This window comes from Salvelinus sp. IW2-2015, linkage group LG9 (genome assembly GCF_002910315.2).
Source record: "Salvelinus sp. IW2-2015 linkage group LG9, ASM291031v2, whole genome shotgun sequence".
In the NCBI taxonomy this organism is placed as follows: domain Eukaryota; kingdom Metazoa; phylum Chordata; class Actinopteri; order Salmoniformes; family Salmonidae; genus Salvelinus; species Salvelinus sp. IW2-2015.
In genome coordinates, this window is record NC_036849.1 from 4537787 (window position 1) to 4552420 (window position 14634).

The 14634-nt window shown below is 42.8% G+C and overlaps 1 protein-coding gene across 1 annotated transcript in view; it reads left to right on the forward strand.

Moving 5' to 3' along the window:
* The window catches only part of pals1a (protein associated with LIN7 1, MAGUK p55 family member a), a 55527-nt gene extending 40893 nt beyond the window's left edge, over positions 1–14634 (forward strand). The window contains exons 8-13 of the mRNA XM_023994035.2: positions 5160–5343; positions 5464–5607; positions 8752–8919; positions 9165–9367; positions 9940–10050; positions 13776–14634. Of these exons, the coding sequence (XP_023849803.1) occupies positions 5160–5343; positions 5464–5607; positions 8752–8919; positions 9165–9367; positions 9940–10050; positions 13776–13952 (987 nt within the window). The 3' untranslated portion in view covers positions 13953–14634. The remainder of the gene's footprint in view (positions 1–5159; positions 5344–5463; positions 5608–8751; positions 8920–9164; positions 9368–9939; positions 10051–13775) is intronic.

The window sequence follows — 14634 nt, forward strand, 5'->3', positions numbered from 1 at the left end:
AGAGAGACAATAGCTCATCTATGGACTATACATACTACTCTAATGTTCCATAACACCTACTCCCGTATAGATTACATTTTTATCGCCAAAGAGTTTCATAAATTCAGCCACGTGTAGAATCGGAACCTATAGCGCTTTCGGATCACGCCTTTGTCCACCTCCGCTTTGACCTCTGCAAAAACATCCCGAGGTCAAAGAAGCTGGAAATTCAACACTCTCCATGCTATCAAACGAAGCATTCCATTACATTGGTAACTACATGGATAGACAACTACACACAAGACAACAAAGATTCTCCTGTTTCTCGCGCCACAATGTGGGACGCTTGCTAAAGCCACACTAAGAGGTCATCTAATTGCATATGCTTCCTCTAAGAAAAAGCAATGGAGCACACAGGCTAGATCTGGAGAGGGAGCTGGAACGCTGTGAAAAAGTACAATAAACAATCCACAGACAGCACCTCCTGGAGTCAACTTAAAGCAGCCAAAGCCAAACTGATATTTGGACTTATACTCGGGAGATTTAAAAAAAGGTTTTCTTTACTAAACAGAAATACCATGAGTATAGCAATAGGCCTAGTAGATTGCTTGCTTATCAATTAAAAAAAGAGCAGTCAGCGTACAATTATGGCTATTCCGTAACAGCAGAGGACGAGGTCACATATGACCCAAAAAAATATCAATTTACTTTTCATGATTTTTACTGCAAACATATACCTTCTGAGAGAAAACACACGGAAGCAGAACTCACTCCTTCCTAGAGGGAATCTCGCTACCTAAACTATCAGAGACTGACCAAAGAAGATCTCAACTCCCCCTTCACTCCTGAGGAGATCCTGGAGGCAATTACCTCCATGCCACCTAACAAGTCCCCAGGCCCAGATGGATTCCCCAGAGAGTTCTACAAAAGCTTTTTGGCCCCAGCTTAGCCCTATTTTCCATGCCAATGCTGGGAGATTTTTGCAAAAACGGAGTTCTCCCAGACTCAATGCGCACAGCTCGCATTACAGTGTTGCTCAAAAAAGACAAGGACCCCCTATCCTGCTCCTCCTTCCGGCCCATAAGCTTGTTGGATTTCGACTACAAAATAATTACCAAATTGCTGGCCAAAAGACTAAACACTCTTCTTCCCAAAATAATAAAAGCGGACCACAAACTGGATTTATTAGAGACAGATACTCTTCTGATAACATTCGCCGTCTTTTTGATATTATTGATCAAGTAAACGCACAGAAGACCCCTGTCCTGCTGGCTTTCACTGGATGCTGAAAGGCGTTCGACAGGATGGAGTGGAGCTTTTTGTTCTCAGTCTTAGAAAAGTTCAATATGGGCCCAAACTTTATTAAATGGATCAATCACTATACTCTCATCCAAATGCCATGGTGACTACTAACGGACTGAACTCTGACAGATTCCCTTTGGACGGGGCACAAGACAGGGTGCTCGCTATCCCCCTGCTCTACTTGTTGGGGGCGGAGCCTCTGGCAGAAGTTGAAAAAGGAGGAGCATTCAAAGTATTACAGGTGTCCTGCAGGCGCCTGCAGCACAAGATTTCGCTTTACGCGGATGATGTCTTGCTCTACATATCCAACCCTGAGAAATCCCTTCCTCCCATTTTAGACACAATTGCTCAGTATGGCACGTTTTCAGGTTATAAGATAAATGTTAACAAATCCACTGTCTGCCCTCTCAATATTACACTCACCAGTTCTATGAAGCACTATGCCCATTCCAATGGAAGACACAGGGGTTTCAATACCTTGGGATATTCATAACACCAGATCTGAATAGGCTTTTCAAGGAGAATTATCTTCCACTCCTGGATCGAATCAAAACAAACCTCCAAACCTGGATCTCCCTCCAATTAGCTTAGTAGGAAGAATTTAATGTAATCCGTATGAACATCCTCCCTAGACTGAACTATTTATTTCAGATGCTCCCATGCTATCTCCCAGCTTCCTTTTTTCAAAAACAATTAACCAATAGCATCACCAATTTATATGGGGCAATTAAAAAACCTAGGATCAAGCTCTCCACTCTATCGAAACCTGAATCTAAGGGCGGTCTTGCCTTCCCTCCCTTCAATTGTACTACTGGTCTGCCCAAATCCGCAACATGCTAACATGGATCACAAACAGACAAGAGTCAACGTGGATCCAGATAGAAGCCCAATCCTGTGTTCATTGCCACTAAGCTCAACTATATTTCATTAATAACTTTAGTGAAGTGGGCAACATAGCCAAAACATTTGTGATTTACAGCCCTACTAGCGTGGAGGGACTGTAAGAAATACCTGGGCATCTCCTCCCAAATATGCTCTCACTCGCCTATAGTAGGCAACCCAGACTTGCCAAAAGCCCTGAGGGATGCCAACTTTAATCTTTGGCATACTCTAGGAATCAGGACCTTTTCAGACCTATTTCATCAGAAGACCACTACACTGAAATCCTTTCAAGAGCTCTGCAGTGAATTCAATGTGCCAAGATCCCATTTTTTTAAATATCTTCAAATTAGACATGTCATCTCCTCATTTACTTCCAAGAGGAGGTTTAGAACTCAGTTGAACGAAGTTGAAACCCTTCTTGTCACAGCACAATCCATTAAAGGCAAAATATCCTATATCTATAGACTCCTTTCTGAGAAAGGAGGCTCCTCCTTTACTCCTTTGAAAATAATCTGGGAAAAGGACCTTGGTCTGACTATCAGTGATGAGTTATGGGCGGAGGTTTGCGACAGGGTATACTGCTCCTCTACTAATGTAAAAATGAAAGAATCKAATTACAAWTTTTTTTACAAATTTTATTACACTCCCTTGAGACTCCATAAAATGAAAACAGACATTTCTCCTAACTGTAAAAGATGTACCTCTGAAAGTGGAACCTATATGCATGTATTTTGGAGCTGTAGAGAGATTGCCAGATTTTGGCAATCTATACATACTGCTGCACAGAAAATACTAGATGTACAGTTTGATATGACCCCGTGTCTCTATCTTCTTAATGCCCAGCAGGACTTTGTTCTTGATCCTGACAAAGAAAATTTGCTCATGACCATTACATACTTTGCTAAGAAATGTATCCTTCTATTGTGGGCCTCTAGTACCTCTCCTACATTTAAAATGTGGATTGACCAGATTGTTGACTTTCTCCCTCTTGAAAAGCTCACTTATGACCTCCACAAGAGACAGCCCAAGTTTGATAGACTCTGGTCTCCACTACTCCACTATATCTCAAATTGGACAGAGTGAATGGGGGGATCGGGAAGGTGAGCAGATGCGTGTTGTGTAAGGTGCTGTAAAATCTAAAAACTAATCATTGGCTCGTCATCTCAGCTAAGGCTGGAAATAGCAAATAAGAACCTTGATAGTGCTGCTGCAAGTTCTACATTTTAAATTTTGTTATAATTATTATTTGTGTGTATGTGTGTATGTATGTATATGTAGGTATGTATATATGTATATATATATATAACATTTATTTTTATTATTATTATTATTATTATTATTATTATTTTTTTTAAGTCTGTCACATCTGTGAATGTGGAATGTGTTTGGTTGGTTGTTTGAAAACTTAATAAAACTTTAAATTGAAAAAAAAGAAATACAGTGTAGACATTGTTAATGTTGTAAATGACGTATAGCTTTATGAAATATCTACATAGGAGTACAGAGGCCCATTATCAGCAACCATCACTCCTGTGTTCCAATGGCACGTTGTTAGCTAATCCAAGTTTATCATTTTAAAAGGCTAAATGATCATTAGAGAACCCTTTTGCAGTTATGTTAGCACAAGTGAAAACTGTTGTTCTGATTTAAAGAAGCAATAAAAGTGGACTTCCTTAGACTAGTTGAGTATCTGGAGCATCAGCATCTGTGGGTTCGACTACAGGCTCAAAATGGGCAGAAACAAAGACCTTTCTTCTGAAACTTGTCAGTCTATTCTTGTTCTGAGAAATGAAGGCTATTCCATGTGAGAAATTGCCAAGAAACTGATGATCTCGTACAGCGGTGTATGACTCCCTTCACAGAACAGCGCAAACTGTCTAACCAGAATAGAAAGAGGAATGGAAGGCCCCAGTGCACAACTGAAATGGAATATCTACATAGGCGTACAGAGGTCCATTATCAGCAACCATCAGCGCAAACTGGCTCTAACCAGAATAGAAAGAGTGGGAGGCCCCGGTGCACAACTGAGCAAGAGCACAAGTATATTAGAGTGTCTAGTTTGAGAAACAGATGCCTCACAAGTCCTCAACTGGCAGCTTCATTAAATAGTACCCGCAAAACACCAGTCTTAACGTCAACAGTGAAGAGGTGACTCCGGGATGCTGGCCTTCTAGGCAGAGTTCCTCTGTCCAGTGGCTGTGTTCTTTTGCCCGTCTTAATTTTTTTGGCCACTCTGAGATGCTGCTTTTTCTTTGCAACTCCGCCTAGAAGGCCAGCATCCCGGAGTCGCCTCTTCATGTAGATATCAATAATAAGTGATATCCTTATCGCCGTAGACTAAACCCCTGCTGTCGGCCTTACCTCCAAGCATTTATTCAAGTTGGATAATCTTTGGATGCCAACAGCAGCCGCACCATTGGAAGACACCGCTTGGACTGTAGCCTACAAAAGCCTATTCCTGCTCTTTTCCCACAATCCAATCCATCAAACACATTTGGTGTCACCATAGTGGTCTCTGATTTGTGGTCAGACTAGCTCCGCTGTAACAAACTTAAACTCGCAAAAAAAAATCCAATGCTGATTTGAATGTCATTGAGAACAGAAGTGTGATTTTTTTTTATTTTTTTTTTATACATACTTTCTGAATTTAAAAGTAATCTTGGTTTTGTAGTCTGAGTACAATATTTTTGCTTGAAACGTAACGGATTACAGTTACTGTTTTTGTTTTTTTGTAATCCATTACAAATAACGGATTACATGCAATCCGTTACTCCCCAACCCTGGTTGCAGAGCATGGTACTGGCCCATGGCCAATGTTGGTTTGATTCCTGCATGCACCACCACATACTGAATGTCATTATGAAAAGTAAATTGTTTTGGAGCATCTGCTACATGACCATATTTACAAATATGAACCTTTTTAAATTTTATTCTATAATATACAGTGCGAGCTACTAGAAAACCAAGGTCATGTTTTGTTTCCTCTATTCCACCAGGTCCATGTGAAGGCTTACTTTGACTACGACCCGTCTGATGACCCGTACGTGCCGTGCAGGGAGCTGGGCCTGTGCTTCCAGAAAGGAGACATCCTCCACATCATCAGCCAGGATGACCCCAACTGGTGGCAGGCCTACAGGGACGGAGACGAGGACAACCAGCCCCTGGCCGGGCTAGTACCAGGTACACTACCTCACAATAGGGCTCAACAACAGTGGGCAAGTGCCAGGTCATATATGCAGATTATCAGACCTCACAATGCCTGGAGAAGTGTTAACCATCTCTCCCTCTCTGTGAATGCAGGCAAGAGCTTCCAGCAGCAGAGGGAGGCCATGAAGCAGACCATAGAAGAGGACAAAGAGCCTGAGAAGTCGGGAAAGCTGTGGTGTGCTAAGAAGAACAAGAAGAAGAGGAAGAAGCTCCTTTACAACTCCAAGCAGAACGACGGTAAGGCCAGCCCAGACCAGCAGTGAGGGCTGTGGCAGAGATGTAGGCAGGCTGGTGTAGAATGACCTGGCCCGTATTCCCACATAGTCTGAGTAAGAGTTTTTTGGTTTTGGAATGTTTAGACTTTTCTTGTTTTAATGGACTTTCCCCACACACTTTCCTTGTCATCACACTATTGATTGTTACTCGTATTTCATATCCCAGGGTTACAGAAAGAGATCACTGATTTTAGCCAGCGTTCGCCTCGAGACAATGTACTGTGAAAGTTAGCATTATTACTTTATGGGCTGTAGTTGGCATGACCTCAAGATAGAGTAAAAGAAATGACAAGAACAGGGGAGGTAGTGCCTCCAGAAAGTATTCACAACCCTTGACTTTTTCCACATTTTGTTGTTACAGCCTCAATTTAAAATGGATTCAATTTAGATTTTTGTCACTGGCCTACACAATACCCCATAATGTCAAAGTGGAATGATGTTTTTTGACATTTTTACAAATGAATTAAAAACGAAAAGCTGAAACGTCTTGCGTGAATAAGTATTCAACCCCTTTGTTATCGCAAGCGTAAATAAGTTTGGGAGATAAAGTTTGCTTTACAAATCGCATAAGTCGCATGGACTAACTCTGTGTGCAATAATGGTGTTTAACATGATTTTTGAATGACTACCTTATCTCTATACCACACACATACAATTATCTGTAACGTCCCTCAGTCGAGCAGTGAATTTCAACCACAGATTCAACCACAAAGACCAGGGAGGTTTTCCAATGCCTCGCAAAGAAGGGCACCTGTTGGTAGATAGTCAACATCTGCTTTTTAATTTTTTTACCTATCACTTTGAGCATGGTGAAGTTAGTATTACACTTTGGATGGTGTATCAATACACCCAGACACTACAAAGATACAGGTATCCTTCCTAACTCAGTTGCCGGAGAGGAAGGAAACCGCTCAGGGATTTCACCATGAGGCCAATGGTTACATTAAAACAGTTTAATAGCTGTGATAAGAGAAAACTGAGGATGGATCAACAACAATGTAGTTACTCCACAATACTAACCTAATTGACAATAGTGAAAAGAAGGAAGCAGAATAAAAATATTCCAAAACATGCATCGTGTTTGCAACAAGGCACTAAAGTAATACTGCAAAAAAATGTGCCAACGCAATTAACTTTTTATCATGAATACAAAGTGTTTGGGGCAAATCCAATACAGCACATTACTGAATACCACTCTCCATATTTTCAAGGATAGTGGTGGCTCCATCATGTTATAGTTTAAAAAAAATCTTAAACTCAGTAAAAAAAGAAACGTCCTCTCACTGACAAGTGCATTTATTTTCAGCAAACTTAACATGTGTAAATATTTGTATGAACATAAGATTCAACAACTGAGATATAAACTGAACAGGTTCCATAGACATGTGACTAACAGAAATGGAATAATGTGTCCCTGAACAAAGGGGGGGTCAAAATCAAAAGTAACTGTCAGTATCTGGTGTGGTCACCAGCTGCATTAAGTACTGCAGTGCATCTCCTCCTCATGGACTGCACCAGATTTGCCAGTTCTTGCTGGGAGATGTTACCCCACTCTTCCACCAAGGCACCTGCAAGTTCAGACATTTCTGGGGGGAATGGCCCTGCCCTCACCCTCCGATCCAACAGGTCCCAGACGTGCTCAATTGGATTGAGATCCGGGCTCTTCGCTGGCCATGACAGAACACTGACATTCCTGTCTTGCAGGAAATCACGCACAGAAGGAGCAGTATGGCTGGTGGCATTGTCATGCATGAGGGTCATGTCGGGATGAGCCTGCAGGAAGGGTACCACATGAGGGAGGAGGATGTCTTCCCTGTAACACACAGCATTGAGATTACCTGCAATGACAACAAGCTCAGTCCAATGATGCTGTGACACACCGCCCCAGACCATGACGGACCCTCCACCTCCAAATCGATCCTGCTCCAGAGTACAGGCCTCGGTGTAACGCTCATTCCTCCGATGATAAACGTGAATCCGACCATCATCCCTGGTGAGATAAAACCGCGACCCGTCAGTGAAGAGCACTTTTTGCCAGTCCTGTCTGGTCCAGAGACGGTGGGTTTTTGCCCATAGGCAACGTTGTTGCCGGTGATGTCTGGTGAGGACCTGCCTTACAACAGGCCTACAAGCCCTCAGTCCAGCCTCTCTCAGCCTATTGCGGACAGTCTGAGCACTGATGGAGATATTGTGCGTTCATCTTAGGCGTCTCACAGTACGGACATTGCAATTTATTTCCCTGGCCACATCTGCAGTCCTCATGCCTCCTTGCAGCATACCAGGCACATTCACGCAGATGAGCAGGGACCCTGGGCATCTTTCTGTTGGTGTTTTTCAGAGTCAGTAGAAAGGCCTCTTTCGTGTCCTAAGTTTTCATAACTGTGACCTTAATTGCCTACCGTCTGTAAGCTGTTAGTGTCTTAACGACCGTTCCACAGGTGCATGTTCATTAATTGTTTATGGTTCATTGAACAAGCATGGGAAACAGTGTTTAAACCCTTTACAATGAAGATCTGTGAAGTTAATTCGTAAAAATCCCAATATCTTTGAAAGACAGGGTCATGAAAAAGTTTCTTGCGGAGTTTAGAGGAAAATCTGGTTCAGTCTTCATCTACTAGTGTCTGGTAGACAGCATTCACCTTTCAGCTGGACAATAACCTTAAATGCAATGCCAAATCTACACTGGAGTTGCTTACCAAGAAGACAATGTTCCTGTAAAGAGGGGCTGAGTTAGATTTTCAAGTAGATTTAAGTTAAAACTATGGCAAGACCTGAAAATGGTTGTATAGCAATGATCAACAACCAATTTGTTGTACGTAGGTAAATTAGATATTTCTATATTTAATTTTCTATAAATTAGCGAACATTTCTAAAAATGTTTTCACTTTGTCAATATGGGGTATTGTGTTTAGATGGGTAATCCATTTTCAATTCAGGCTGTAACATCAAAATATGTAATTAGTCAAGGTATGAATACTTTCTGAAGGCACTGTATGTCGACATTTCAGTTAAAGGCCTTTCTCAGTCTCCAAGTCTCTCTCGATCCAACAATATGAATGCTGTTTGATATGAAACTAAAACCGTCTGTTTCTCTGCTCCTCCCCAGACTATGACAACGAGGAGATCCTGACCTATGAGGAGATGGCGCTCTACCACCAGCCAGCCAATCGCAAGCGGCCCATTGCTCTGATTGGTCCTCCCAACTGTGGGCAGAATGAGCTGAGACAGAGACTGCTGTCCAGCGAGCCAGACAGATTTGGGGGAGCTGTCCCACGTAAGTGTGTTTGTGTGAATTCCTGTGTGCATTTAAGGGTTAACTTTCCACTTGAACTGCACACCTCGGTGCTTAGTATTACTCAAGACATATAGAATTTGGTTAATGGGAATTGTAATTTTTGTTAATTCCAGACATTTTTCATGGTTTTGCGGCCATTGTCTGTTCCCCCTTCCCCTGTCCTGTTCATTTTTTTAAAAATTAAAAGCAATACAAATGTTGATAAAAATGTGGGTTTATTCCAGACACGACACGGAACAGGCGTGATGTGGAGGTGAGTGGGAGGGACTACCACTTCGTCTCTCGCCAGGCCTTTGACATGGACGCCACCGCGGGAAAGTTCATTGAGTCGGGAGAGTTTGAGAAGAACCTGTACGGAACCAGTACCGACTCTGTCCGTCAACTCATCAACACGGGCAAGATCTGTCTGCTCTGTCTGCACACACAGGTGAGGAGGGGGGAGAAGAGAGACGGAGGGAGGGGGAGAGGTAGGGAGAGAGGGCAAAGGCCTGTCTTCTGTGTCTGCACACCCAGGTGAGGTAAGGGGGGGGAGAGGGGTGAGATGGAGTTCAGAGGGAGGTGAGACCAACAGGGAAAATAAGAGGATAAAGGCGTCTGCATGCTTCCCAGCCGAAACAGTTCGGACTAGTTGTTCAGGCACACAAAACATTTTCTTGAGGAAGCCGGGAAATCTGCAGCCGAAGTCTACGCCCCTTCATCGGTGATTGGTCATCAGTAAGGATTCTTCAATATCTTAAATTGTTTCTGACTATTTAGAGGAAGTGTGTACTGGCTACGGTATCTCAAAATGGACAAGTGGTACTATTGCTGCTTTTTTTTGTTTTTCAAGCGTAGGTCTTTTTAAGGGAGTATGCGAGCATACGCGCTCTAGCCAAACTGAAGCATGCTGATGCCTTAAGAGAGCATAAAATGTCTGTTGCTGCTGTGTCTGACTGGGAGTCCCCCCCCCCTTCTCTCTCTCCCCCTTCTCTCTTCTTTCTCTCTTTTCTCTCGCTATAGTCGCTGAAGATTCTGCGTAACTCTGATCTGAAGCCTTACATAATCTTCATCGCTCCTCCCTCCCAAGAACGGTTGCGAGCCCTCCTGGCCAAGGAGAGCAAGAACCCAAAGGTAGTCATTTTAACACATCACAATCTGTTTTCTCAGCTTTTTTAGTAATCAAATCAAATGTATTTATATAGCCCTTCTTACATCAGCTGATATATCAAAGTGCTGTACAGAAACTAGAGGTCGATCGATTAATCGGAATGGGCGATTAATTAGGGCCGATTTCAAGTTTTCATAACAATCGGAAATCGGTATTTTTGGACACTGATTTGGCCAGAGGAAAAAAAAGAAAAAAACACCTTTATTTAACTAGGCGTGTCAGATAAGAACACATTCTTAATTTCAATGACGGCCTAGGAACGGTGGGTTAACTGCCTTGTTCAGGGGCAGAACGACAGATTTTTACCTTGTCAGCTCGAGGATTCAATCTTGCAACCTTACGGTTAACTAGTCCAACGCTCTAACCACCTGCCTCTCATTGCACTCCACGAGGAGCTTGCCTATTACGCAAATGCAGTAAGAAGCCAAGGTAAGTTGCTAGCTAGCATTAAACCTATCTTATAAAAAACAATCAATCATAATCACTAGTTAACTACACATGGTTGATATTACTAGTTTATCTAGCGTGTCCTACGTTGCATATAATCGATGCAGTGCGCATTCGCGAAAAAGGACTGTCGTTGCTCCAACGTGTACCTAACCATAAACATCAATGCCTTTCTTAAAATCAATACACAAGTATATATTTTTAAACCTGCATATTTAGCTAAAAGAAATCCAGGTTAGCAGGCAATATTAACCAGGTGAAATTGTCACTTCTCTTGAGTTCATTGCACGCAGAGTCAGGGTATATGCAACAGCTTGGGCCACCTGGCTCATTGCGAACTAATTTGCCAGAATTTTATGTAATTATGACATAACATTGAAGGTTGTGCAATGTAACAGGAATATTTAGACTGATGGATGCCACCCGTTAGATAAAATACGGAACGGTTCCGTATTTCACTGAAAGAACAAATGTTTTGTTTTCGAGAGAGTTTCCGGATTCTACCATATTAATGACCTAAGGCTCGTATTTCTGTGTGTTATAATTAAGTCTATGATTTGATAGAGCAGTCTGACTGAGCAATGGTAGGCATCAGCAGGCTCGTAAGCATTCATTCAAACAGCAATTTTGTGTGTTTTGCCAGCAGCTCGTCGCTGTGCTTCAAGCATTGCGCTGTTTATGACTTCAAGCCTATCAACTTCCGAGATTAGGCTGGTGTAACCGATTTGAAATGGCTAGCTAGTTAGCGGGGTGCGCGCTTGGAGTAGTTTTTGGAGTAGTTGTTCCCCTTGCTCTGCATGGGTAACGCTGCTTCGAGGGTGGCTGTTGTCGATTTGTTCCTGGTTCGAGCCCAGGTAGGAGCGAGGAGRGGGACGGAAGCTATACTGTTACACTGGCAATACTAAAGTGCCTATAAGAACATCCAATAGTCAAAGGTATATGAAATACAAATGGTATAGAGAGAAATAGTCCTATAATTCCTATAATAACTACAACCTAAAACTTCTTACCTGGGAATATTGAAGACTCATGTTAAAAGGAACCACCAGCTTTCATATGTTCTCATGTTCTGAGCAAGGAACTTAAACGTTACATGGCACATATTGCACTTTCACTTTCTTCTCCAACACTGTTTTTGCATTATTTAAACCAAATTGAACATGTTTCATTATTTATTTGAGTCTAAATTGATTTTATTGATATTAAGTTAAAATACGTGTTCATTCAGTATTGTTGTAATTGTCATTATTACAAATACATTTTAAGAATCGGCTGATTAATCGGTATCGGCTTTTTTTTGGTCCTCCAATAATCGGTATCAGCGGTGAAAAATCATAATCGGTCGACCTCTAACAGAAACCCAGCCTAAAACCCCAAACAGCAAGCAATGCAGGTGTAGAAGCACGGTGGTTAGGAAAAACTCCCTAGAAAAGCCGAAACCTAGAGAGGAACCAGGCTATGAGGGGTGGCCAGTCCTCTTCTGGCTGTGCCGGGTGGAGATTATAACATGGCCAAGATGTTCAAATGTTCATAGATGACCAGCAGGGTCAAATAATAATAATCACAGTGGTTGTCGAGGGTGCAACAGGTCAGCATCTCAGGAGTAAATGTCAGTTGGCTTTTCATAGCCAATCATTGAGAGTATCTCTACCACTCCTGCTGTCTCTAGAGAGTTGAAAACAGCAGGTCTGGGACAGGTAGCACGTCCGGTGAACAGGTCAGTGTTCCATAGCCGCAGGCAGAACAGTTGAAACTGGAGCAGCAGCACGGCCAGGTGGACTGGGAACAGCAAGGAGTCATCATGCCAGGTAGTCCTGAGGCATGGTCCTTGGGCTCAGGTCCTCCGAGAAAGAGACAATTAGAGAGAGCATACTTAAATTCACACAGGACACCGGATAAGACAGGAGAAATACTCCAGATATAACAGACTGACCCTAGCCCCCCGACACAAACTACTGCAGCATAAATACTGGAGGCTGAGACAGGATGGGTCAGGAGACACTGTGGCCCCATCCGATGATACCCCCAGACAGGGCAAAACAGGCAGGATATAACCCCACCCACTTTGCCAAAGCACAGCTCCCACACCACTAGAGGGATATCTTCAACCACCAACTTACCATCCTGAGACAAGGCCGAGTATAGCCCACAAAGATCTCCGCCACGGCACAACCCAAGGGGGGACGCCAACCCAGACAGGAAGACCACGTCAGTGACGCACCCCTCCTAGGGACGGCATGGAAGAGCACCAGTAAGCCAGTGACTCAGCCCCTGTTATATGGTTAGACGCAGAGAATCACAGTGGAGAGAGGGGAACCGGCCAGGCAGAGACAGCAAGGGCGGTTCGTTGCTCCAGAGCCTTTCCGTTCACCTTCACACTCCTGGGCCAGACTACACTCAATCAAATGACCTACTGAAGAGATGAGTCTTCAGTAAAGACTTAAAGGTTGAGACCGAGTCTGCGTCTCTCACATGAGTAGGCAGACCATTCCATTAAAATGGAGCTCTATAGGAGAAAGCCCTACCTCCAGCTGTTTGCTTAGAAATTCTAGGGACAATTAGGAGGCCTGCGTCTTGTGACCGTAGCGTACGTGTAGGTATGTACGGCAGGACCAAATCGGAAAGATAGGTAGGAGCAAGCCCATATAATGCTTTGTAGGTTAGCAGTAAAACCTTAATCAGCCCTTGCCTTAACAGGATGCCAGTGTAGGGAGGCTAGCACTGGAGTAATATGATAAAAAATGTTGGTTCTAGTCAGGATTCTAGCAGCCGTATTTAGCACTAACTGAAGTTTATTTAGTGCTTTATCAGGGTAGCCGGAAAGTAGAGCATTGCAGTAGTCTAACCTAGAAGTAACAAAAGCATGGATACATTTTTCTGCATCATTTTTGGACAGAAAGTTTCAGATTTTTGCAATGTTACGTAGATGGAAAAAAGCTGTCCTTGAAACAGTCTTGATATGTTCGTCAAAAGAGAGATAAGGGTCTAGAGTAACGCCGAGGTCCTTCAGTTTTATTTGAGACGACTGTACAACCATCAAGATTAATTGTCAGATTCAACATTAGATCTCTTTGTTTCTTGGGACCTAGAACAAGCATCTCTGTTTTGTCCAAGTTTAAAAGTAGAAAGTTTAAGGTTTATCTAATAAGCCTTAGTAAAGTTAACTCACTTGACATCAAGCTAATGTAGTGAAACATGCTCTGTGTTCCATCTCTTATCTCCTACCCTTTCTCTACCTAAGCCGGAGGAGCTGCGAGACATCATCGAGAAGGCCCGTGAGATGGAGCAGAACTTTGGCCACCTGTTTGACGCAGCCATCGTGAACACAGACCAGGACAAGGCATATCAGGAGCTGCTGAGGCTCATCAACAAACTGGACACTGAGCCACAGTGGGTCCCCTCCTCCTGGCTACGTTGAAGGAGCAATATAATACAGACACAACACTAACCTGACACAGCACTCACTGGTTCAATGAAGAGCTAGAGCTACCCTGGATCATGGACAATAGTTGCCCAGGGGGAAGACCATTATTAGCTGAAAATTAGCCTTGACTCCATTCTCCAACCAGAATCACAGTATGAGACTAGTGGAAGATCCTCAATCAACACTCAAGCTGAAGATAAATAAAACACTTAAAATGCTTATCACTACATGTGATGTTGAACTGAGCCGAGCTCTTCTCTTCCCTTCTAAGACTGCCTGGGAAAATGAATTATTGTCTTTATTATTGCTCTGATTATTTGTCCTTTTTTTGTTGCTGGATTTCTCTTCACTAAATTAACTTTTCACATTCCAGAGAAGTATGTAAAGACTTGGCACTTGGTGGCAGAAATAGAATTAGTGCTTCTATTCTGCTTTTGATAACTATTTATAATTGTAAATATATTCTATTTTTAAGAAGCTTTCGATAATAAGAAGAACCCATAGCTTCTATCTATGGCAGGGATGGGAACTTTGATAGGGGTTGGGGGCCACAAAAAAATCTCAGCTCATCACGAGAGGCTGCAGTGGCTTGCGGGTCTGCGTACCCACATCCATACCCAGACATGCAGTCAGAGCTTGCCTTAGTCTTTTGGGGGCTCTAAGTGAAATTTTGTTG